Source organism: Drosophila subpulchrella, chromosome 3L, assembly GCF_014743375.2.
Source record: "Drosophila subpulchrella strain 33 F10 #4 breed RU33 chromosome 3L, RU_Dsub_v1.1 Primary Assembly, whole genome shotgun sequence".
NCBI classification, from domain to species: Eukaryota; Metazoa; Arthropoda; class Insecta; order Diptera; family Drosophilidae; genus Drosophila; species Drosophila subpulchrella.
This window is the reverse complement of record NC_050612.1, coordinates 25,902,542-25,930,132: the sequence shown is the minus strand read 5'-3', so window position 1 is coordinate 25,930,132 and position 27,591 is coordinate 25,902,542. Positions and strand designations below refer to the sequence as shown.

The window sequence follows — 27,591 nt, the reverse complement described above, 5'->3', positions numbered from 1 at the left end:
ATCTTGGAGATCTCGAAAGAGTTGGCCTTTGGGAGAGCTTTTTAGAGGCTTGAAACGGCTGTTGTTGATTGTATAAGTTCTAAATATTGAACTTCCCTTATTCAGTTTTCTTAAAACATGGTTAGATAAATGTTTTTTATATAGAAAGTAAAATATTTTATATACTTAACGGCAAAGACCTTGGGATATCTAAAAGCTAACCCTTAAGCAACGGAAGTTTTTGTATTCCGCGTAAAAGGTTTGTCCTTGCTTAAAAGCGTTACTTCAGCTGCTCGTTAAATATATAGCGCGCATATTCAAACCCCCACGAAAGATGAAAGAGAGTTCTTCAAGATCAGAAGAGATTGTAGAGACCCGAAGAGATATGCAGAGAGCTCTAGAGCCCGAAGAGTGAGCTTTCCGGGTGGCTTTTCAACCGCCAGTAGTTGGAGTTCTGGGTAGAGCTCCCAGTCAAGTTGCGCGCCTCTATCCGATCGGTTGTCGCTCGTCCGCGTCGGTTCCCCCATCTGCCTTATAAGCATTTTATTCCGTGCATTTTAAATTGTTCTATCCGTACGTGTTTCCGTGTGTGCTCATGTGCCGTGTTGATAACTCCGTGAAATGCAAATGGTAATTGCAAAAAGCCGCAGTGCATGCGACTGAATGTGGTGCATATTTTAAGAAGCTCCGTCAGGGAGAACAAAAAGTTAGACGACCGCCCGCCGATGCGATCCGAACTGATCCTCCCTCCTGTCTGGGCTGTCCCATGAGTATGGCCGCTATAGCGACCCGTCCGACCAGTTTTGTGCTGCGGTTGTCGCTCCTGACTCGGTTCTCCTTACCTCACCGTAACCCCCATTCCCATCCCCATCCTCATCCCTATCCCCATCTCCTCCAGCCTTTCCATACCTTGCCCTGCCTTCCTCCCTTGCATTTCTCATGCACACACGTTCCTCGTTTTTTGTGTTTTTCGTGCGCTCCCGTGCCCATGTTCTTCCACTTTTTCGGCTGGATGTAGTACAGTGAATACCGGTTAACTGTTATTCCGGTTAGGAGGTCCATGGAAAAAGTATTTACATATTTATACATGTCTTTTGTGTAAACCTAATCGGATACGAAAGACATAGGCAGGAGGTCTTTTTAACACCTCACATAAAAACTTGGAATTACGTTCTGTTTTCAACACCCTTCACCAAAAATTTAAATGAAAGCATTGTATTTTAAATAAAATTCGTATTATACGATCTTTTATTATGTTTAATTGGGGAACCCTATAAAGTGACCATGGTTCCTTAAGATAGTGTGTTTTAAATATAATGTTTTATACCTGCCATTTTTATTATAATAATTTATAGACTAATAAAAGATCAAAATACTTTAATGTTTCAAAGGCAGTTTCCACTGTTTCTTCTTTCCTCACCGTTCCTCTTTGGCAACTGCCTTTTGTTTCTGCCTTAACTGGCGGTCATCGCAGTTGCTGTTGCCGTATATTTTAACGAAGTTTCGCTGAAACCTGGCCCACCTTGATAAGCCCCTGGAAAGTCAGTCAGTGGCGATCGTCTCGGTAAGTTCAATGCTACAATACGTAGTATTGGCGGTGCATTTTCGACTTCCGCCATAATTAGCTAGTTCAGACCGTAGTTAACTTACTGGCCCTACGCTTACAGAACCCACTGTAGTTGCTCTCGAAGAAACGTATAAGCTGCGATAAGACTCCAACTATGTTTAGTGATTAGGTTCAAGAGCTATCTATGCTATGCCATCAGTAAATATTGTAATCGCTGAGTTGATCTTGAGTCATTAAAAGACCAGGGATGTTGAGGTGACCTCAGTGAGTTGGCAATGTGATACTGTGTAAAAGTTTAATATATATCAAATTTTTAAGTTAAATAGTTATCAGATATCTTGTTTTTAAAACCATAAATATCGTTGCATAACTATATTGGCCAATATTACTCAGTAACAGTGTGTGCCAACTTCATTCATTTACTGTTTATATGTGAATAATATAGTCTCATATGTCACCACTGTACCTTGCTTCCAATGCGGCGATATCAAAGTTCTCATTTTTGCTTTATGTACCTACATTATTTAATTTCCTTGATTGCCACCATTGAAATTTATATTTGCTCAGTTTTAATTGCCGTTCCATTTTATTATTTGCATGCAGAGAATACTATTTAACACTTGATAACCGAAGCGAATTAATGGTCCACACCTCATTTACTTTTTCTATGCACTTGTGCGAATGGGAATAATATATTTAATTTAAAAAAAAATTAAGTATTATATTGTCAGCTGTGCAAATAAGAACAGCAAGGCTTAGAACAACAAGGATAGAGAGCTCTTGACCTATAATATAAAAAACTTTTCAAGAAAGTTGTTGCTCATTTTGTATGAGATAAAATCAGAACGCGTTTTATCTTTATGTGGGTATTTTCCAGCAAATAATATTTACAATAATAGTACCTTGAATTAAGAGTAAACACTTATAGTCACTCTTGTTTTCGTTCTAAACCGACTGTTTACTTATTTGCGTGGCACATTTAGAACTTTTCCGTAGGAAATGGCATATGAACGCGTAATATCCGCTGTAGAATGCATCGCCTGGTAAATATTTGCACTTGGCCATTATCTTTTGTTTTAATATTTTACGGAAAAGCAGTGTTCGGAGTGTAGGAAGGTGCCCCCACCCACAGCTCACCCACTCCCCCATACTTTCCGCCAATTTCCCGAGGGGGAAACCATCAACTTTATTCTTCGTGACTGAGTCATCAGGTTTTTTCCTCTATCTCTCTCCGGTTTTAGCCTGAACCAGAACCCAAGTTTACTTAAGGTTAGCTGCCAGAGGCAGTTTTTTCCCTGCCCATTTCTGGCTTCTTACCTTTCGTTCTCTTTGTATTTTCGCTTCTTTCTTTTTTTTCCGTCTTTGGCAAATGCATCATGGTTCGCTGTGGGCCGCACATTTTTTGCCCACCCAACTGACCGTTATTTTTCTGCGAGCGGAGTCTAGACCTAGACTAATTTATTCCAAATTCTCCAAAGCTCTGCTGTCATCAGCAGAACTGACCCCCGATGGGTGTACTTGGGGTTCCTAATCTCCGCCATACGTGCTCAAAATTTTTCCTAAAATTTTCGGGGTGTTTGGCAATCGAAAAGCTTAAACAATAAGCGCCGCAAGTGTGCTATGTGCAAATGAAACACCTATATACAGGTGATCGTATAGTTATGTGCTTGTTTTATAATGCATGTGGAAAAAAGAGTGTGCGGTGCACATTGTTCGGAACAATGGAACGTTATACGATAAAAAGTTAAAAAAAAAAAAAAACAACCCGAAACGGGGGTTGCATGTCACCGGCTCAGCCTTAGATCGCTCGGCTCAGCCCTGAGAAAATGAAGTCACTCTCAAATAAATAAAAATAAAGGCGAGAAGAGTTACGGCAAGTGCTAACTGAATATAGTATGCAAGCCAGCCACATAATACCAGCCACTCACCCCCACTCGGTGAATCTTTATTTATTGTTGTCGTGTTCTCAAAAAACCATGAGCCATGTGAACTGTGTGAACCCATAGCACACGTTGTAACTTAATCAAAAGCGGCAAAATGACTGTAAAAGTGAGGAAGTTGTGCGGGTAGAGATACACCTTTACCTTCAGATCTTTGGAAAAGTTTAAAAAGAAATGCATTCATTCGTTTATGAGACATTTAGGGACCATATCTTAATTTCTTGTTAAACATTAGAAACGAAAATGGATACAAAAGTACCAACTTACCTTTTAATTACCAACGAATTATACCATCCGATATGTGAGATTATTGTAAGGAAAGTGAGGGTAATGGGTTCCAACTAACCTATGACCATGCTGGCTTAATATCAAAACTTTTAAAATGCAAAACTAGGGAATAAATTATAAAAGAAAATTATTTTTAAAAAAATATTTCATATAGACTATATCTGATATGATATGATATAGTTAATAAAATGGTGTTCTTTGCGAAACCATTAAGCAGGATGCAGTATAATACAATTTTTAAAGTGATTTCAAGTTTATTTAAAGATTTCGTTGGTGTTAGTTAATTTAGAAAACGATTCCGAAATTCCAAATATCAAACGTTCTTCTTTACCTCCAAGAAAACTCAAGAGACAAATGCGATATCTTCCCGAGTTGGCTCTTAGAAACGATGGAGAAATAAACGCCTGAGCACGTCATATTCGATTGGGAGTAGAGTTGCAGATCTCGCGGCTCGATTGCTCCACGCAGCAGCTGAGGTGGAAAGTAACTCCAGATACTCGGGTACTCCAACACACTCACACTCGGCCCCTTTTGGACCTAGAGCACATAACTCTGTGGCTGAGGGCACAGGCGGACCATTTATGGTGTCAGTAAGGTACACTGCAGCCGGTAATGGCCATGATAATGATGCCTCTTGGCCGACTCGCCACCAGAACGCCACAAAGTGGTGCAATTTGCTCGACGGTTCTTAGAGTCTGCTGCTAGAAAGTGGCCAAAAGGCGGCTGGGAAATAGCAAAACAAAAAAGCAAAGTAATGTAAAGCAAAGTAAAGCATGCTGCGGAAAATGGCTCTGCACTCATTTTGGTAACTGACAGGTTTACCTGCCAAGGCGAGTCGGCTATCGTCCCCTTTTTTTCGAGTGTCTGCTCGTCTGGTTTGGTTTGTTTTCACCATGCAAACGTGATCGTGGAAGTGGACGAACTCGTGTCTTACATTACATATAGACCAGTTTCCTCATTTTGATGTGCCCGGTTCTAATGCGGTGCCAAACATTATCCTCACCCCTTGCCACAAAGCCCAAGCTGAACTGCCTTGAGGTCTTTGAGAAAAGAGGTTTTAACTGGGAAGCTCAGGTGTGACGAACATGTCTGCATAGTTTGCTTTGCATAGGAATATGAAATTAACAAATTAATGAATTATCTAAAAGAATGTTTGACAATTCCCGTTTAAGAAAAAGTAGCTGGCATGTTCCAGTTGTAATAAAGCAATCATAAAAGCTTGTCAGTTTTATAGAAACATTATTTTTAAATTTACAAACCGTAATAAAGCGTAGAAAAAATTAAAAAATTCATTTTTATATTAACTTTACCATATTTGATGAAATTTTCTAATAGTATCTTTAGTGTGTAATTCAGAGAATGGATCTCATTAGCAAGAACAAATCTTCAAATCTGCGGATTATGCGTATAACAAAAACTACGCTTCCAGGAAAACGTAATCACTCAAGACAATAAATCAGAATTCAGATTATATAACAACAATATTGTTAAGCTCTTTTTTTTTGGAAGCTGTGAAGATGGTTTCCTTAACTCATTAATATCTGAGTAGAACAAAAAATCAAAACAAGACAAAGCACTTGCGCGTTTCTCGCATCAAAAGGTGTTTAGGCCCTCTACTTCGTACCCCCAGCTTATGATCAACATCAGTATTGCGCAAATGTTCTGGGGCCATGAAATATTCGCTGGATGCATGCTAAATTAATATTAAAAATAATTGTTGAGTTGTCGGTTTTATAATTAGAAATGAGCCGGAAACCGGTAACTCTGCCTTCTCCACCTCCTCTTAAAGTGGCAACATCTCCAATTGTAATTTGTTATTGGCAAAGAATCTTTGGGCCCGCCATTGAATCATCGCTAAGATAAACTCAAACTAGGAACTCATTAGCATTATGCCAATAGCTTCGCTTTACCTGAGAATATTTTTTTTATGATCGTCTTTATGCTGCACTGTGTGAACAATCGAAAAGTCAAAATAAACAGAATTGAATTGCACGCAGCGAATGAAGTTGTGAATACCTGAGCGACCTTGGCAAATGGGAATTTACGGAAACCCTACCTTGCCCTAACCCTCGAGTTCTCACTTCCTCACAACCTCGTCCTTTACCGCCGACAGGGACTTAAGCCCAGATATATCCTACCTCCTACCTGAGGGCCTGAGAATGGGAATCGACGCATTACACACACACTCGAGTGATTAATTTCCTGTTTATGAGCATTTCGTTCGCCTTGTTCTTTGTTGTGCGGCTTCTTTGCCGAAGGTTTCGAAGGTTTTCCCTCCCTCAATGAAACTCAGTTTTGGGATTCGTGTATTTTTCCTATGTGCCGGGTACACGGAACAAATTTATGTATTTATTGTAAGGTTGATTCAATAAACAAGAAATGGACAAGCACAATGGACAGATAACCTATCGAATATAATGTGTAATTAGATCATTTTTACCTTAGCACAGTTCATTTCGATCTTATCTCTAGGTCCTTTTGTTTTGTTTAGTCATTATATTTAGATATAGATAAGATATGGAACAACTAAATAGCAAATACATATGATTTCAGCACTTTATTATATTAAATTATCATTGGTATGCATTGAAAGACAAAGATTATATTTATTCCAGAACAATTCAAGATCTAGATAATTCTTTGCTACTCGCAAAACTTTTTGGATCTACCCTATCAAAAAATACATGAGGATAAACAATCTTATTTATTCAAGAACTGGGACTACTTCAACTAAAAAGAAAAGATAATAAAGGAATTTATAATATAATATCCAATAGTTTATAATATTACCTTTTTATTGTAGACCTATGCCTTTTTTCCAGTGCAGGATATGGTATAAAAGAGAGAAGCTAGCTCTTGCGACCTCTCTCTGTGGTTCTGATGACGAAATTATAATACAAATTGGTTTTCTAATCTCCAAATTAATACCAATTTTTTCGTGTGCAGGATATGTTAAAATCGAGAGCCTCTCTTTAAAGCTATCTTAAAACGGTTTGCGTGTCTCGCTGATATTACCGCGACTACCCGACGCCTGATCGGATGGGCTAGGAGCTGTGTATCTGGCAGATACATTTAGCCGTTACACGTGTTGTACCGCTCAGCTCGTCGCTACCTGCCAGGTATTTTATCCACTGCTCCGCTCAGCTCGGCTCATCGCAGTTCCGCTCTCGGTCCGTTCAGTCAGTCAGTACCGCCGAACCTGTCGTCGTCGTCGCTTAGTTTTTCTGTTACCGCAAAACGCTTTGTATCTGTAGTTTGTATTTCCAATGTTTTTCGTTGGTTTTTGTTTTTCGTTTCAATTCGCGTGTGTGAGAACGTAATTTCCATGAATTTTTGCGCTATTGAATCGAAATTGATGAGGGTTCCAGTGCCTCAATGATTGCCATTTCGCCGTGTGGCAATTGCTCTTTATGGAGCATTCAAATGAGCTTTTCGGAACAGAGTTACGTCTCTGATTACCAGTTCCAGTTTCGCTTGTTGCCCCGAAAAAAGCAGAAGCCAACCTGAATACAAATTAAAAAATTATCTACTTCCTAACAAGTGATGAATGAATGTCGGCTCAACCTTAGGCTGGCCATAAGAAGTGACAAGAAGATCATTGAAATTCTGTGAAAAAAAGAAATATATTTTAAAATATTTGCATGTTAAAGACTGCATTTAATGTGTATGTGATCGCTTACCGGAGTTTATTTTACGTTATTTCGAGGAATTCTACGGTAATTAATTGTTTTGATTTTTGTTGAAATTAAAAACTGCTGACTTTGGTTGAGGTGAAGCTAAAATACTTAAAGTATTTATTGTGATAATAATAGTATCACTATTTATTGCCTTTCTGTGTTAAAAAGGGTATGCTGATTTTTTTACCTCAAGAATAAAATCATAACAATTTAAACTCCTTGCGAATATGAACTTTTGTAGAATTTTATGTGAATCTTTTTTATAGAAAATTGTTCAACTTATATATGACTGAGCTTAAAATTAGCATAGCCTCAGATAAGTTCTGGAAACGCATTAAAGTCAACTGGGAACCAAATCACTAGTCTTTTACACCTGTTTATCAAAGAAAGAGTTCCATAAAAACGAGCTATCAACTTGAAATGAACACCAAACACCTGGCATGAATTATGGTTTTAACTGAAATTATTCAGGTAGCATCCCGCCATTTTCATTGCCACTTTGACTATTTCTGTTTGCTCGAATCGATTGCGAAAGCGGCAAATCTAATGTCAATAAGGGGGGAGCCAGGTGGGGCCCATTCAGTTGCTAATGATTCTGATAATTGCCATTGTGCGAAACCAAAAGCGAAACTTTGGTTGTGCAACTGAAGGGGGGTAAAATAGCCAGGGGGGGGGGGGGGGTACCGACATTTAGTAGAGTTTTGTTTTGAGTACCGATTATGATTGCCAGCGACTCGATGCTGATGCAATTAACGAGCGGCAAGGGCAGCACGAAGTATTTATGCAAATCATGGGCCAACACAATCCTCCCGAGCAGCAGCTATTGAATCGAGTTTGCGGTTGAAGCCAAAGCCTCTCCTGGCGTATCTTTTTTATGCTCTTGACCCAGTGACAAACAAGTGTCAAAGTGGGCAATTTCTTGGCTAATCTCCACGCGCAAAACAGGTTCAATAATAATAAAAAAGAAGGAAAAAAGTAAAAAGTGTCCACTTGCCTTGATCTCTGGATAAGTGTAATTACCACGAGCTAAATGCAATTTGCAGAGCCATAATGGACGAACGAGTTTTCGGATTTTTGCCCCACTAACACGAAAAACGGAACTCGAATTGCCATCGCAGATGTGACAATTTGTTGAGAAAACACCGCTGAAAATTCACTTTGAATGGGAATCAGTCGAGCGTTTGAAAAGGGGGCGTGGCATGGCGAGATTTTTGCAGTGGTCCGTGTCCCCAGAGCGGACAGCATTAATTAAAGTCGATTGGTATTGGAATTGGACAATCAATAAAAGGCAATCAATGCGATACAGACACGCGCGGATGCCGAGATACAAGATACAAGATACAAGATACTCGTACTCGTGTACTTTTACTTGTGTCGCCTGAGTTTCAATTCAATTTGCACATAATTTTACATAATCTTCGCCTTTTGAGAAACTATGTCAAGTCAGCTGGCAGTTAGCAGTTAGCAGTTGGAGTTAGCCAAGTATGTATCTTGGCTTTGTTGTTTTTACTTTCGTTGGTAGCTGTGATCTCTGCCGGCCGTCAGAAGCAGAAGAAAGAGGAGAAATACATAGACCCATCTAAATAGTTTTTACTTTCCTTTTACGCCAGGTTAAGCACAGACTTTCAATTACTCGAATGCAGATTGAGATACAGATACGGCTATTAAAGATAAAGATACAGATACAGCCCATAGCCGAGCACCATGCCAATTGCGATTATCCCCGAGGTTCACTAAATGAATTGTTGCCACGAGATTTGATTTCATTTGATTTGGTCTCCCCTCTGGATGATCTCCAAATTAGCCACACAGTTGGACACTAATTAGTGCTGCCGGTTTATAAATGAAAATTACTCTGTTGTTTGCCTGACACATGTGACATTTCCAGTTCAGGTTCATGTTCAGCCTAATAATGGGCGTTCGAATCGCTGGCAGTTTGGACTTTCGCTCTGTCAAAGGTCAACCACGTGTGCTCGTTAAAAATGGGTTCGTAACTAATCATAGTACGCAGTTTAATTGATGGTAATCCGGCGGGAATGTTATTAGAGTTAAAGGTTGTCATACTGAAAGAAAATTAAAGGGAAAAACGTTTTTGATCATTTTAGTTACATAATTTTATAAGTAATAAAAAGTTTGCAAACCAATCTGAAAATTCAAAACAAGGACATTTATATAAAGAATAGCCATCTTTTAAAAACCATTTATATAATTAGAAAACATTTGATAAGAAGTGTGAATTACTTTGGAATCTATCATTACCCCTATCACAATATCATTATATAACCATTAAAACCCATTAAGAATATATCATATTCATTTGTCAAAACCAAAACCCTTTAACTTTCTGACCTTCAAGTATTGATTGATCTTGCGGGTTCTTTGTTTTGTAGATCCCTCATAAGAGAAGCTTTTTGTGTAATGCCAGATTCATCCATCCATTTGCATATCCATTAAAAATAATGACTGCCAAAGCAGTTGATTCTTGGGGTTTCCTTGGAAGTGAACCCTTGATAATTTCAGCTAAAAAACTTTATTACCAAAGGTGGAATTATCTGGGGTTCTGTGCGGTTTGTTTGGGTTCTGCGGGCCATAAGTACAGGCTAAATGGCAAGTTAATGTTCGCGTTGGCTTTGGTCAGTGGCGGATTGTCTGGCGTTGTGGTTACGCCCGGCTGCGTTCTATGGTGGTGCTGAAGTGGAAGTTGGTGCCAGCATTTCTATATATAGTAGTACTAATATATATGCTGCCCTCGTCAGAACCTTTATCAAGTGTCATACTTTTTACCAAGACCAAGATCCCAACTCCCGCACTTGTTGCCGTTCGGTTTGAGTGCACAAAGAAAAGCATAGGGCACATCTAGGGGTATTCGTGTGGTGCTTTCCTCGGCAACACTTGTACTCGCACTCGTACCTGTTAATAACTTGTAACTTGATGCATCGCCGGATCGCCGGATCCCTTGGTGATCGTCCCGCTGGACTGGGTTTCCGAGTCTTCGCCAACGGTCGAGCGATCCCGCTTTTGGTTCCGCCCCGTCTCCTCACAATTTGTATCTGTGTCTGCGATCTGTTTGCCCCTGTGTGAGTAGGCCACCAAAGTGTCTAAAGGCATTCACATCTCTCCGAATTTTGTATCTGTATCTGCACATCTGCAACATGCAAATCTCTGGCTATACGGCGCCACATTTGTTTGCAAAATGTTCAATAATAAACAAGCGGAGACGACGCCGTCATCCACTTTGGTGCCTTCATTTTGCCGAAGACGCCGTAAACACTTCGATACCCGGTACTCATTAAAGCCTGTTTGTGGATAAACATCGGCTGGCTAAAGTAATTTGATCCGCAAAAAGGGACTTTCGAGGAAAATACAGTTTTAAGGGTCTGCGATGTATTCAGCAAACCGCTAAAGAAAATACGTTTATGTAATGCTGTAAAACCATGAAAAGTTCAAAATTTAAATGATACAAGTGGAAAAATCTTTAAGGTGTTGTCTCCATTTATTTAGTATTTCAAATTTAAATTTTGTAAATATAGTTGTAGTTTTTTCTTTATAAAGATTCCTTTCCCATAATATTTATAACAACACCTTTTTGAAAATGTAACATTTTTAGCTTAACAAAAATTTTTGTATTAGATGTTTTAATATTTATTTTTTTAGTATCCTTCGTAATATATTTCTAATTTTCTTAATGATCAGTTTAAAAAATTCCACACATTTATTGTACCGTGGTTCATAAACCATACTTTCCTTGATAATCACATTTTAGTATAGGATATAACTCGAGTCGAACACCTTGGATTTCCACCTTCTTTTATTTTATGACTTGGCGGCTTGAAACACCAGTAAATGAACGAAAATTTGTATAAATACTCGGGCAAGATTGAGATACGGCCTCTTTTGGACTGTTTCGCTGGTCACCGAACTCAATCGCATGTTAAAAGTTGATTTTGTTTTCTTCTCTCTCCTTTATTTTTACCACCGAACCTTTTTTGCTCATTTATGCAAGCATGCATAATTATTTGTAAATATGCATTTCAGGTGATTGTGATAAGAGGCTGCTGCTGTTGCCAAGATAAATGTGTGCCATTGTGCCGATAAGATGAGAGCAGTCATTAATATAATGGCACAACCTTAATAATCGAAATGTTAGGTTCGAGTTGAGTCATAGTGTCATTTGAATTGTATCCAGCGGTGCAAAAAAGTATATAAACACCAATCGTCGAAGATATTCGAGCACTTGGCTTAATTAATGATTATTAGCCGCACATATTTGCTTAATTTGTGTTGTCAAGGCTCGAAGACGGTAGCTGTTATGAATGTAAATGTATTAAAGTTTTTTCTTTATCTTTCTTTTAAAAATACATTGGCTGATATATTGGATACTTGAAGAGGACAGCGCTCTTAAAGTTGTAATCCGGTTTTATCAGTAATATTTTTAGGCTGTCCAAAGAAGTTCAATCCAGTTAAACATTTTAAGTCAATAACATTTTATTGGATTTCTGATTAAATTTAAGCTTGGCATCCAATGGGTTAAGCAATGGCAAGGGAACCTTAAAAATATTTTTAGCAAGACAAACTCATTTTCAGGTCAATAAAATAAGTTGGGAAACAGAGACCCGAGCAACTGATATCGCTGTATGTCTTTCGCTTCGTTTTATTTTGTTTTCATGCATTTTTTTTATTTTGCCATGTTCATATTGGAACAGTTGTTTTTACGACTTTGTTTCAATTCTCATTGTTGTCAACTTTTTGTCGAGAGGTTTTCTCTGGCAGTGTCTGATAAAAATAACCAGACAGGTGAAATTTCGGCAACAAAGTCAGCAGTCTAGAGCAGAAATGAAATGATTTGCTCTGATTTGTGCTAAATTGCATGACAAAAGGCGATCGCAGATTCTCCGGGAACAATGTCATAATCCATGGCATAATAAGCCCATCAGTATGCTGTAGAATGGCTAAAGAGCTTTCACTTTCGCAAAGCTGCGAATTGAGGCGACTTTTCACTTTCCGTTCAACGGACAGACATTGTTCTCTCTCGCAGTTCGATTCGCATGTAAATCAGTTGTCCAAACAGGCCCAAAACAAAACCCCAACGAATCTCCCATATGAATCATTTCGTTAGAAAAACCAAAGCGGATATAATCGTATTTTTAATATGATTTTCGGGCTTCGTGTGAACTCCGCAGGCGGAGTTTGGCTTTGAAGTTATTCTGATATTTCCACGAACCTTACTCACCGAACACAAAGAAAAAAGTTGACAGTTTTGCTTGGTATTTTTAGTTGAATACGTGCAGAAATAAATATTATTTTACATTTTAATCGAAAATTATGATTTTTATTTTAAACGAATGATGTTTAATCGTATTTTAAATTGGCATTGGCTTCTCTTGACCGAACCCAAATATTTGTATGATTTAAATTTCTGTTGAAGTTTGATTTTTTTGTGATTTATGGGGCTCTCCTGAATAGGTTTCCGATCCCCAATTTGTTTACCCCCATTTATTCAGAAAAGATTTATTTAAAGTGACAAACTTAGCTGACATTGTTCCCTCTTTTTTTTATCGCTATTCCCAGATCTGATAGATGAACAGCATCTACAAGCCCCGCAGCAGCGACGAGGCCCTCGCCGAGCAGATCAGCTTAGCCCGTGCCGGAAGTGGCACCCAGCCCCCGGCCACGCCCACCTACCGCCAGATATCCGGCGCCATGGCAACCCTGCCGCGCCATGATGGCAACCACAATCACAACAATAGCAACTCCAACCGGCTGCGCAGCGATTCCACAGCCACATCGAGAACTTGTGTCTATATTGGTGGAGCGCCAACGGGCGGCGGAGGCGGCGGCGGAACCGGAAATGGTCCGATTTCCGTGACCTTGGACCGCCGGCAGCCGCAGCGAATGTCCTGGCTAAATATGCGAAGGGCCAAGGCCAGCGAGGCGGACCTGCCCGCCGTCACGCCCTCGCCACAAACCACTCGCAGTTGCATCTCCACGGTGTCCAGTGTGGTGGACAGTGGTGGCGGTCGCACCACCGCCACTTCCGGTCGCATCAGCTCCAGCGGCATCGTCACCCTGAGCGGCAGCAACAACACACTGAGCGAAATCCAGGGCGGCTACCACGACATGGACCACGACGCGGTGTCCAAGAACTTCTCCGTGTCGGCGTCCGCCCACTCCGCCCACAACATCACCACCGCCAGCAATGCCAAGCTGCTGCCCGCCGTCGAGGATGAGTCCAACAAACAGGTGAGTTCGGGGCAGACAGGTGTGGAAAAATGGGGGAAAGTATTGTGGTTTTATGGTGGGAAAATGAAGAGGTAAATGGGCTTAATAGGAAATAAAAAACCATTGATTAATTTGTAAGTGCCTCAGGAAATGAAACACTTTAACAAGACGAATTTGATTATAGGTTTAGTTGGTTTTCCTGATTAAATAATATCAGACAGTATTTAATATTTGAGTTATTACATTTTATTAATAAACACATTATTAGTTTTAATTTAAAATATTTTTTTCCTGCAAAGACATTCCGCACTCCTCTGCATCTTTTACTAACTAGTGATGTATCCGATAAATATTTTGCCAAACTCAGCTTCCACTAAATAGCACACTGAAATAGCTGCTTGATTAAATAAACTTTCTGCAAAACTACCAAAGTTAATTAATATAATTCTTCTTTAAATTAAAAAAGCTGACAAAAGGAAACTCAATCTTCCACACGCCTTTTATTTCGCGGCCTAGCCAAAGCAATTAAAGTGTGTTTTTATTAGCATTTTTCAGATTCAATTAGCATACCGATAGATTGAACTTTCAAAAAAGTAGTTCATCTTTGAAGCCAGAGCTCGTGTATGCAATTTATTTTGGTTCCCATTCGAGTGGTGGTCCTACCTGTTTTGGCTATTTAGAAGTTATCAGCCAAGATCTCTCAAGTTGAACACCTTTTTTCAATGTTACGGGCTAGCCAGAAGCGATTTGATTCATCTTCCTTTTCGAGGTTTTTTGAGAGTAAGAATGAATGTGAATAAGAATGATTGTTTTTATTCCCAGATGACTGCTGCTTATCATCAGGTAAACCGAGTCTTTTGAAGCTTCGGTGATTCCATTTATTGATTACTCACGGTTGCTGTAAAATTTATTTCTCCGCTTAATAATGCTGAAAATATTCGGAACGAATTTGTGTACGTGTCTCAGGTCTCAAGAGAATATTCACATTTTTGTTTGTCTGGTTCCAATCGATCGATTTGCCTAAGCCAATGCATTCGGCTGTTGGTGATAAGTATGCGTTACTTAAACACTTCCGTAAACAGAAAACAATAGTTGCATATGATGGTTTCGGTTTTAATTGTTTAGAAACGTACACCATTGTATATATATGATAGTGTATTTTTTATTGTATATCAGTAGACTTTTCCATCTCACTGTTTCATCTTCTAGAGTTAAAACGCGTTAATTTTCGCGCGATTTGTTTGCCTCCACCTTTGTTTGCTGATCTTCGATTTGAGGTGTTTGAGTAGTTTTCAAGATGAAGATTACCTAAGACTACACAATCACGGTTGCAGTAGAGGGCGTGGCGATGGCAACCTTCAAACACCTGAAGCTCTTTTATTGCTCGAACCCGGCGGGGAATGCAGGTCTTTCATACAGTTCATCCTTGTGTCTTGGTCTAATAGTCATTGTTTATAGGGTTGTCGGGTAGCGGCAACATAATAAACAAGATCATAAAACTAGTTTCGGCATCTGTGAGCTCGTATTTGTCCACTATTTGGGTTAGTAAGGCAGCGGGCACCGGACTGGATCGGATCGGAGTGTACCGGATAGGGCCCAACTGGTCGCTTGGCCATTGTCTTTCGCATCTAAATGGCACTCCCATTGTTTCCCGTAATTTTCACCCATTCAGGCCAGGTTCCCCGGCCGAGTGGAAGTGCAAGTGCCAAGTGCAATATGAAATGCTTCGGACAGATGCTAATTGGTTTTAATTAGCATCACACACACTAGGGCACCATTTGTTATGCGTGCTGGTAATTCAATAACAACAATTTTAAAGACGTCGTGTTTTTGAGGGAAAAAATTAATGTGGACTAGTAGTTTTCTTAGATCTCTTCAATGTTTGTTTAAAGATTAACCAAGGAAATATTAGCAACAAAGAAAGTAAATATTTTCTAAAGTGTTAAGTAATTGCATAACATGTTAATTGTGGTTAACTTAAAATATATTCTATGCGAAGTGATCTTTAAAAACTAAATTAGTTGTGCTATAAATATTTACCTATTAATGCAATACAAATTTGAAATACATTTAGCTTGAACATTTTTTTTAGATAAACAAATGTAACAAACCTTACCTTTCATATTTTTATATATTTTAAAGATAATTATCATATAAAGTTTAAATAAAAATGATTAATGAACATATTTATTTTTACATGTACTTGACACTTACTTTTCTACTCCACTTGACATAGTAAGACATTTTCATCCCTATGGTATGCAGTATTTCTTTTTCAAAAGGGCAATGGAAAAGCAAACTTGGCAAAGTGTTGCATACTTGTGGGGGAAAAGTTTGTCGCTTAAGTCTTTTGTTTTTATAAAGAACAATTTCACATTAAATATTTTGTTTAAAGTAAAAGACTACAAAAATTACTTTTATTCTTTAACGAATCCGTTTAAAATTTTTTAAAATTAAAATCAAGACACTCTATACACTCAACTATAAGAAATAGGAATTAAGGAAAATGAATTATTCAATTGGCTTATTTTTTTATAAAACAGCAATTAATTTACGGTAAACACTTACTCAGTAAATAGCCCACTAATAAACTAATTTAATTATTGACTGCCAAAATTTCGTATTCAATTGTACAATTTATTGACCAATTTCATGGTCCCGCTGTTAAAACAGTATCTGCAACTGGGCTCGGCAAATTCCATGTCTGCTGGCAGTTCGCATATTTGTTTGCTTATTTTTACTTTTAACTTGGGACTTTTCGAATGTGCAATTTGCTTACCACAATCGATGGCCCACCACTTCCCTTCCATTACTTCTTGGCGGCCCATGCGAGTGGCCAAAACACAAAACCCAAGACCCAAAGCGAAAACCTCTGCCCATATGCATGTTTCTCGAGCTGTTCAGTTACTTCATCTCTTATGTTATTTCGTTTCCAATTCGCTGATTAACAAGTTCAACAAAACACAGTGGCAACAACTACAATGTGGCAAATACTTTCGGTGCAAATTCGGCAGTGGCAAGTCGCACGTTTCGGCCATAAAAAGAAATGAAAATAAGAAATGACGTCAGTTGGAAACTGGTTCCATGCAATACAATAATTGCAGGGGGGCTATTAGAATTGCATCGACAAATCGTTGAATTGGCATACAGTGAAAGTGCGGATGGGGGAAGAATCGGGCAGAGTTCCCTTGAGTTTTACGATACACAATCCCACTACACGGTACACTGCGCTACCGGGTTTTTGGGTGTAACCGAGACCATTTGACTAGTTAACGATATCACAGACAACTGCATGGCTTCATGACTTCTCCTTTCACTGGCCACTGATTAGATAGAGCCCGCGAGACGCAATCCGAATCGTAAAACAATAGCCCAGATGCGAGTACCATAACTATAACTACAACTCCCCAGGTACACTTGTCCATGCTCCAGTGCCCAGATCCGTTCAGTCAAAGAGATTGTCGAGGCATCGCTTATTCAACAGCAAATACTGCACACAATAGCCTTATTTCGGACACCTTTTGTGACCAGTGCTCTATTGTGGGGACATTTTCACACTCCAGTTTCAGGTGACACTGAAGGTAATGATTGTCCAGCCTACAAGACACCTTTCCATTCTGATACAATCACGGAATCAATTCTCGATAGAATAAACCTAGGAGAAACCTTGCCAGGTATTTATGGGTTAAGTTTCTCATTTAATTGGCCCCAACCCACGCTTTTACTTTTGGCTTTTCATATTTCACATATTTATTATACCACTTTGGAGCTCATTCGATATGCCGGGCACAAACGCAACCGTCAAAAAGCCAAAAAATCAAGCAATTATTTATGCTAAATGTGTTTAAGTTCTTGATGTGATCATCGTTGAGAAAGTCAAACCTTCATTGATTCGATTTTATTGGCATTTCGTAGGAACTTCCGCTCAATATGACAGAACTTTGTTGCCAAATAGAAATTTTAACTAGTAATAATGTTTTTATTTTCCATTAACGCTTATTCTGTCCACCTATTTTGCTCGGCGCTACCTCGATAATTTTTTCCCTTCCCCACAATTTTTATTTGATCACACAGTGAGTGCTGTTAATTACGCGACCAGTGCCAGTTTCGCTCGCATGCTTACATAATAATTAGAAATTACCAAGCTCTTCTCTCTTTCTGCGCTAAAAGAACGTGTTAAAATGAAATTTAATTTTAGTATGAGAAGCGGCTCAAAGAGCCAAGACTAAAAGACGGTTTCTGCTCTTTGCGGTGGGCACTTCCTGCTGTGCAGAAGACAGGTTAATTATGCAGATGGATTTCGAGACATGGGAACGCGGCCTGAGGGCATCATTAAGCAATAGAAATAAAGTCTCATTCAGCCAGCATCTTTGTATTCCCCGGTCTCTTTTTTTCAATTAACCCACGTGGGCGAGCTTAGAATGTTGAAGAACTTCAATAAACCTGAGATGATTAAATTCTCTCAGGAGAATTAAGTGCACTTGGAAAAATTACAATGTATCTTGTGCTAAAGGGCAAGGGGAAATTGTTTGAAGTCGGTTAAAGATAATTATCTTTTGTTAGCCCCTAACAGTAAATTTAAGTTACGCATAAATAAATATTTCATAAGACATTATTTAAACTTTGAAATTGGAAAAATAGGTCATAGAATGCAGCAGAAAATGAGCAGCCCCAAAAAAAAATTGTTTTAGAAATCACACATTTTTATATTTATAAAAACTTATAGTTATTTTTAAAAGAATTGTATTTTTATTATAACTTTGAGTCAATGAAATGGTTTTTAGAAAACTTTTTTTTTAGTCCAGTCTTGCTTGAATTGAATTTGTTTCTAAAACTCAACTAATTTATATTTTAAGCAGTCTTGTAATATTTATAACCTTTTTTGATAAAATATTACTAGGTATTTATATATTTTTCTCTGTGCACTGGTAGAAGCATGCATAAATTTCCAAAGAAACCCAGTGAGCCGTGAGTTCGGCTGCTCATTTTCCGCAGATGCGCGGAGGCGTGCGCTGACTTTGCGCAGCCACTGTGCATAGAAAGCCACGCTTTGGTGCCGTCGCTGCTTTTGAGCCGCTGCCGCCTGTATGGTAGTGCCTTTTTTTATTTCGCTGCCGCCGGCACTACGTCAGTCGTCAGTTCTGCATTAATGAGAGAGCAGTTAGGTACGCTCGCTCGCACGCTCGGTGTGGTCCAAAAACAACCACCGAGTTTCATCCAGATGAAAACTCTGCCAGGGGAAAAATCAGGCGGAGAGAGATCAGATCCCAAATATAAGTCTACCCATTGGGGGAAAACTTGTTTGGCCATCTTTCTCGGCCGGCTCTTTCTCCCCGGGCACTCGAATTCGATTTTCCCCCCAATCAAAACCGTCGTCTGCGCAGTCGCAACTCGACGTTGCAGCCGTGATGAGTGCACACGCTCATCGAAAAAGCTTCAAAATAAAATAAAAACAGTTTAAAGAAAAAGGAAACGCAGTGCAATCGGGGAAAATGCAAAAGTGTGAAGTGAATCGCCTGACCAATGAGTTCTGTGCAATGAAATGTAATTGAATTCCAGGCAATCCGCAACCACAAACAGCTCTATATATCATAATCTATAAATGGAGCTTGAGTACTATAGTTCCATAACAACTGCCATTGATACGCGTTGGCGATCTGTGTTAAATGAGACAAAAAATAATAAAAAAAAAAGAATACAAATACCTTATGTGAAATAAAAACAAAACGAGACAGCGAGACATTCAATAAGCGGTTCAGGGCCAGGCTCTGAAGGTGTTGCCAATTTATTTTAAAAGTCTGCGCTTTTTGTTGGCTCGCTGTCGTCACGTGATAACTTGTTCCACTTGCATAAAAATATTGTTATTTTCTTGACACAAATGCAACAAGTCGAGGCTTTAATTAGCATGATGTTTAAAAAATAAATACGAAATACTTAAAAATCCACACGAGTGCCTCCGTTAATTGTAATTTATTTATTTTTGAGTGCAGTGCAATTAATATTTCAGCTTGCAAGGAATCAAACCTCGCAGAAATCTAACGAATAAATCCAAAGCATAACAATACAAAAACCTGATTTGTATGTAACAACAAACAAATGCAAGAAAATGACAAGTTCTTTGACACCAAACAATACAAAGTCTGTCCCAAGATGGAGATACCAACGACAAAGTATTTAGCCGACTATCTGTATGTTGTGCACGAGGATGTACCCTTCCGATACTATCGAAAAGTAAGTGATAGGGCGGGGTACTCAGGGGGGCCATCATGCATGATATGGTTTATGGGTATGTGATATATGCCTATATAATGCTCGTCATCTGCACGCTCATAGACTCCAAACGCCGCTTGGCTGGTCGATTTTTTTTTGTTTACATTTTCACCGTGCGGTTTTCGCTTTATTAACTGCGTTTACCTGGGCGTCACGTTGTTGTTACCGCTTTACCTTTGGATGCTGCTGTTGCCCTGTTGGCAGTTAGTTTGTCTCACTGAATGAATTTCACTTAAAAGAGGTACCCTGTGCATAAAACAAGGGATTAGAACCGGAATAGGTTAGCGAAATATGATAGTCTGCTAGAAGATAAATATTAGAAATATTTATAAATCATTTTAAAAATTTAAAATGTAACTTTAAAATAAAGGTTTTAAGTTTCGGCTTTTAAAAAAGTTAGGCATGTGAATTTATAGTTAATTTTAATGTTTTTCCATTTTTGATTAGAAATTTTTCGTAAAGATTAATTTTACTTAATTAATAATAATTTTTGTTGGTGCAAAGGCGTCTATGAATTTAGTACTTTATAACATTTTTTGATTAAATTTTTAAGATAGACATTTTTGAAGTTTTATATAAAGCTATAACTTAAATTTCAAAAGGGCAAAATATATTTAATAATGATTTTAAAAGAGAGAGATGGTTGCTGTTAAATACATAAATAAAATAGATCAAGCCATACATTTTTACATATATGCACTTTTAAATACCTTGAAATATGTCCATAAAAATGTTTTTAAGATTTTTAATCTCAGCCAATTCCAAGGTATTCTTCAGTTGTTATGCTGTTTTTTCCTAAGCTTTTTTTTGGGCTTTGAAAGTAACCAAAGTGAGGATTGTTGTTAGCTGCTGGCTGGTGTTTTTGCGCGCTCACATCTAATGATGACTTATTAGAGCCATGAGCGAATTTCGGTCGCCGCCTAATAAGATTCCCCATGGCTCCCTGCTGTGATGGGCACTTTCTTTTGCCGCTCACTGTGCAAACACACAAAGAACTAAGCCAGTTTGTTGGGCCATGGAGTGGGGGGTAATTCGAGGAATATGAGTCGTAAGACAAATAAACAGAAAGCAAAATTGTGTAATTAATGAAAATAAAGCGAAGCATAGCGAAATTACACAAGTCGAAAGCGGAAGTACCGGAAATGGCGGCGACGCTCTGTAGGAGTATATTTTTGTTTTTGTTTAATGTCGGCGGATGCGGCAACTGTGACTGTGCCGCTATTTGTCTGGCTTACCTGCAAAAAGCGAATCCCAATGGGTTTGCATATGACAGCGATTTGTAACTTTTGTATATTCGCATCAGCTGCGCAAATTTTTCGGACAGCTGAATACTGGGTGTATTATTGTAAACTTTTACTTTCCTCGAAGGGAGTTCAGGGTGTAAAAACATTAAATAGTGGATGTCTTTGAACCTGTTAAGCATTTATTTTTTGGTAATTGGGAAAACGAAAATCTAAGACTTATGATTGGCATAATGAAAACAATGTACAATGTACATTGTACATATACACTGATAAAAAAGGAAGTAAATCAACTTAGTTAAGAGTAAATGTAAATAATTTAATCTATGATATTTATCCATGTTCTTTATATTACATTCTGGTTTTATTGACAAATTTAAATGTATGAAAAATGCAAAAAGCAAATATGATTAACATTGTATCTTTTGTTTTCTATCTTTAATCAAATAGTTCTATACCAAACCATGCTCTTTAAATGTTTTGTACCAATCTATTATTATTATTAAATAAAAGTACATATTATATTTTAAATATAACTGACAGATATTTATTAGTTCTTTTTCCTTTCTTACGAGTATAAGTGTTGAAACTTGTACTTAATTTTTACACCGTGGGTGTTGTTTTATTGGTGGGTGCCGTCAATGGTTCCACTTTTTATCAGGTTAATGCTTAACCCATGCTGTCTAGAAACTAATTTCAATATCTGTGCCATTTCTTTTCTGTTTATTGCAGACGAAATGCTCGGTGTTCCGTGGCCTCGTGCTCTGCTTGTGCCTGAACCTGAGCTACGCGAACGTGGTCCGCTTCCCACGCGAGTTGGACCGCTACGGGTCGGCGTACCTGGTGCCGTATGTGGCGCTGCTCTTTCTAGTCGGCCTGCCCATGATTCTGCTCGAGATCTCCGTGGGCCAGTTCTTGGGCCAGGGGGCGGCGCACACCTGGCGCGCCTCGCCCATATTCAAAGGTGAGTTTCCGTTTTCTGCGACGGGGGTTGCATACTTTTCGGCAGGCAACAGGTGCTCAGAAGCATCGTAAGCATCGCATCCCCCATTTTCGAATAGGGGGTAGTTGTAAAAAGGGGGTCAAAGCTAAAGCTGCAGCTGCAGCTTTTTGCATCCCCAATTGCAGGAGGCAGAAGCTTCCAAAGGGGAAAGCTCTGCAGTTGCAATCCTAGTGCGCGCATTTATAATTCCCAAGTTGGAATTCGCAAGGACGTGGCTTAAATACCCGGATCGAAAGGACCTCCATCGGGCGGTCGTGCATTCCGCAGCAACGACGGTTGGACACATCCCGTCTCATCCCCACTCTCTCGAATTGTGTCCGTTGGTAGCCGAAGTTACGATTGCAAAACTTTCGTCATCTCTCTCTCACTCTCTGAAGCAAAAAACCATGGCCGTAGCAGGCGCATATATACCATTCCAAATCCCCCCCAAAAAAGGGGTTGCGGATGTGTGTGTGTGCAATTGCAAAAGCACAGGAGCACAGGAGCAAACTAAATAAACAAGAAAGCAAAATCAACAACCGCAAAAGTCTAAGACATATATATGTATCACGAATCGAAAATGATAAATGAACAAAATGAAGAAAAAATACAAATATCAGACCAAAAGTATATCAATGCAAACAAAAAAATCTTAAAAAATACACATAAAAAATACACTAAAAAAAGAGAAGACTTACTTAAATGTGACCTAGTAGATAAAATCATCATCGTGTGTTATCAGGACGACCGCAAAAAATCTCTGAAAAATCGTACAAAAAAATATTAAAACCTCAAAATGCATTGGTGTGTGTGTCCCGTTCGTGTAATCGCTGGCGCGCCACGCCCCCCGCGGCCATCGCCCCGCCCCTTTGTCGTCGGCCCACGCTCGCCACGCCCCCCGCAGCAGCAGCAGCAGCAGCGGGTAGAGGGGCAAAAGTGTTGGGTGGCGGCCCACAAGGACATCTAGTAATATATAAAAAAAAGCCCAAGAAAAACAACAGCAAACAACAACAAAATCTGAACGCCGCCCGGCTTGAGTCCTTCTGCCCTGGCGGAACCGGAAGCTGCTCGGAAACGGTAGCGGAAACGGAAACGGACGAGCCAAATGGAAGATGGCGCTGTGGACAGGCGGTATCGCGGGCAAAGCGGCGGCGCGTCCACAAAAAATAACCATAGAGACGTTTAAGGCAAATTCTAAATGAACAAAAGTATAAACCAAAAACAATTGTAACGAGAAACAAACGAATTCAAAAATGAGCAATATGAGCAACAACTAATAATGGCAAAAAGCAAAAACGACAACTGCAAATTACGACACAACACCTTCGAAAAGACCTCAGTAATAATAAAAACACCAACAAAAAACACGTGAATGCTTGGTGGCTGCAAAGGAATGCCTTCGTTGTATCGCCCTTTTTTGCATTTATCATATTAACTATAAGATCTGTAATTAAATTTATTATAGGACATAGATCTTTTTTTCACAAGTATCTACTACAAACTTTAAAAAGAAGACAACAGTGCGTATGAACATTAGACCATCTCATTAAATTGTCTTAACTATTTCGATTAGTTGGAAATAAATAGGAAACTCTCATTCAAGATAATTAAGCCTTCTTTAAAGTTTTTATTAGGTGATTAACAGCTATTTATATGAGCTTTAAACTGAGAAAACACTTCCATTTAAACACATTTTATTAACATTTAATGCAAAGTGGCGTCCTTAACAAAAAGAATAAAAAGAAAATGCATTTTAATGTACTGTTAGCCAATTTATCTTTGCTTTTCCATTAAATAAAATATTTTGACAAAGACAGCACTATGTTTGGGTATTAAGATAAAGACTCATCATTAAAGCCTATTCCTTATGAGCATTTAACTTCTTATGACTTATAAAACCCACAAATGGCTGAAGGCAACACTTAACATTTTTCGAGCCACTGACGTTTGCTTTAATGTACCCATTTCATTGTGAAATCAGCGAGCTCATTGAGTGGAGCGTTTCATGAGTGAGTGCTTGGCAGCCTATAATTACGATAAATGAGGCAAAGTATTCAAGACACGTGCCGATTGCCGATTGCCTATATGAATGAACGGAGAACAGAATCTATGTGCCAGATGAGATATGATCTGCTGCTCCTTCACCTTTTGCCTGATGGGTAGCGCAAATCAATACTGCAATATAAGCATAAAAAACAGTGCTAACGGAATTGCCAACCGCAACACAATGTGGCCTATATGAAAAAATAGGAAGTGGGTAATGAAAATGGTAATACAGTTGCGGTATCTATAACAGACAATGCTAATTAAAATATTTTATTCATATTCATCGAGCTTTTAAGCCAAGCCCTAAAGCCTTTGAAGCCCAAATCATTTTTATAGCTTTTGAACACTTTTCAATGCCATCTTAGGGTAGTCCCCCAATCGATTTACAATACATATGTCTATTTAACAGCATTGGGTGTGTTTATAAGGTCAAATTGATCTGGTTTGGCGAATCGGTTTTCAGTCGCTGCAGAATACGTTATAAATGTAAATGTAAAGATATTAAAAGCATCTCGTTCTCGTTTATAACTTGTTTTCACTTGAGCTCTTTTCAAACGAATGCTTTTATAAATTTCGCCATTTAAATGACAAACGTAATTTAATTAACTGAGTTCCTCCTCTTCCGCTCTTTTGTAGTCTAGTTAACAAGGTTATGTGTTAGGATCGTACTTTGAACGACATATTTTATATCCGATACGAGACAGGAAGATTTGGTTATGTAACATAAATTTATAAAGATTTCGAGTTGGCCTAGCTATTAAGATAATAAGAATAAATATGCTTTTTATAACAAGAATAACAAAATGAATTTATCTTGTCTTAGAGTTTGTATATAAATGGTTTAATAGAATATATTTCGAGATTATTTATTGGCCAAGAAAATTAAATTTAATGTGCTTTATCAAAATCAACTGAAATATTCATAGACTTAAGATATAATCTTCATTAATAATTAAGTGATATTGATTGTACTCATAATTTCTAGGAGCCTGCATCATCAGTCGATTCGCCTCGTGGCTTTCGGCCATTTGGGTGTCCTTGCAGGCCGTGCTGGCACTGGCCTACATCGGAATGTTCGCCTCCAACGACCTGCCATTCCGGGAGTGCTCCGGACCCGTGAAGCTGCGAATGGTACGAATTAATCTATTCCCCCACAGAATACATGTTTTATGGTTCTTACTCTACAGAGTGGCTATCTCCTGACGGGAACCAGTGGACAGGAGTGCCTGCAGCAGACCTTTCTCACTCCCTTCTGGCGAAATCCTTTGTATTTTGGTCTCCTGGCAGCGGGATTAATAGGTCTCTGGATAGTGGTAATGCTGTGGTAAGTTGGACAACCTTTAATATAAATCCAAGCCTATAATAAATATTTATATAACAATACCAACAGCACCCATAATGCCAAGATCCTGAGAAGAAGCGTCTTCGTCTATGGACTGGTTGGTCTGGTCCTCCTTTGCACCCTCACCGGTTGGGAGGTGCGCAACTCTTTCAGTCGTCACTATTTCCCGGAGCTCTGGAGCTTCGATGGCACTTTGCTGGCCGAGAGCAACATCTGGTTCAATGCCCTGATGCAGGTCCTCTTCTCGGTGAACTGTGGCTTTGGAGCCCTGCCCATGGTCACGGGGAAGTTCCTCTATAAAGGCGACGCCGTGAGAACTTCGGTGGTTTACCTCTGCTTCAACCTGCTGATCAACGCCATTGCCGTGACCCTGTTCATGGTCCAGTTTGATCTGTCGGCCAATGGCTATCAGAATATGGAGGAGCTGAAACCGCTGACAGCCATCTATGATAGGGTATTGAATGGCTCAAGGGAGGGCGATAGCCATGTGCTGCAGCACCTGGTTCCATCGCTGATCTACCTGCTGATCATCCTCTCATCCATGGTCTCCATCACGGTGGCCGTGTACACCTCCACACGCCTCGTGCCACGAAGGCCCAACTATGTGATCTGCCTGATTGGACTGGTGGTGGCGGTCATATCATTTGCGGCGCCCAAGTTCCTCATCGCCCGCGTGCTGGACTCGCGTCTGGTGGGCACCATGGTGATCACTGCGTTGGTATTCGAGCTGATTGCCATAACTTGGATCTACGGAGCCAAGAACATCTACACCGATCTGGAGTTCTCGATCGGACGTCCCATCTTTCGGATCTGGATGTGGCTGTGGGTCATCTGTCCGGCCATCCTAACGGGCATCCTGGTCTGGTGGTGCGCAGACGATGATCAGTACGATCTGCTGGCCGAGTATCTCCCACGTTGGGCGCCAATTCTTTTTGTGCTGGCCGTGATTGTGATTATAGCCTGCGTCCAGATCTTCCGTCAGGTGGAGTACAATTTCTTTGGCATGATCTGCGAGGCCTCCAAGCCGGCCAAGGAGTGGGGTCCGGCGGATCCCTTGGCCCGTCACTCCTGGAAGCAGTGGCGTTCGGTGTGCCAGGATACGGGACGCAGGGATTTCACCCTAAGAAGAAGGGGTACCCGTGACTATACACATTCCATAAAGAAGGGTCAGTACTCGAGTGCCACGAAGTATGGTGCACAGAATGGTGGACAGACCCAGACGCCCATGCATCAGCAGCACTGGAAGTCCTCCACACCGGGAAATAGTTCACCCAACTACAGTGGATCCATGTTTGGGGACTCAGCCATCGAGGAGGATATTAGTGTGGATAAGTTTCCCGGCATAACGCAACAGCAGTATGTGCCCTTCCAGGCAAGTGATGCCACGAAACCCACGAGGTATTCCCAGCGGATGAGGCAGACTGCCCAGCCGCAGACTCAAACTCAGATGCGATTGCCAAGGGAATCCGTGGAGAAGCATCGCGAGGTGGTCTACATACGTCGCCTTTCCGACGGAGGAAGTGGATCTCACTCCACAAGGATAGAGATATCACCCTCCAACGAATCCATTACCTATGGTAATGGGAAGAGCAACAATAACTCCACCTTGGCCATGTCCCGCAATCCACTGGGCCGCTCCACAGGATGTCTGGCCGCTCCTGCCCAGCAACCACCGCCTCCAAGTGTCCATGTGAAGCGGTCGGCCAGCTCGGTGGTCAATGTCAACTCCCACAAACTACCACCACCCGCGACCGCCGGTGGAGCGGCAGATCACATTTGTTGGCGGAAGTTCAACGTGAATCCGGAAGAGTATTCCACGGAGCTGTGAAACGAGGGGAGATCCAGGATCAGGATCAGGAGTAGGAGTAGGAGTAGAAAACGAAGCATTCACATTCAAAAAGACTTGTTGCATCCAAAACAAACGCATCTGTATCTGTAATCCGTATTGCACCTAAGGCACACCTAATTGTTAAGCTACGAATAACGAAGCATGTCCATATGGAAAGTGTATCTTCTAGTTGCGAGCTGTAAATAGCATCC

At 39.8% G+C, this 27,591-nt stretch overlaps 1 protein-coding gene across 2 annotated transcripts; it reads left to right on the top strand.

Annotated features, from left to right (window-relative positions):
- Positions 1-261: 261 nt before the first annotated feature.
- Positions 262-27,591, top strand: LOC119555294 (sodium-dependent nutrient amino acid transporter 1). Of its 2 annotated transcripts, XM_037866610.1 has the most exons (6): positions 262-609; positions 13,020-13,691; positions 21,914-22,145; positions 25,195-25,340; positions 25,397-25,533; positions 25,600-27,591. In XM_037866610.1, exons 2-6 carry the CDS (start codon positions 13,029-13,031, stop codon positions 27,377-27,379), a joined length of 2,958 nt encoding a protein of 985 aa, XP_037722538.1. In that variant the 5' UTR covers positions 262-609; positions 13,020-13,028; the 3' UTR covers positions 27,380-27,591. The 2 variants fall into 2 exon arrangements, with proteins under 2 accessions (XP_037722538.1, XP_037722539.1); XM_037866611.1 differs by lacking the exons at positions 262-609; positions 13,020-13,691 and adding an exon at positions 19,665-19,901.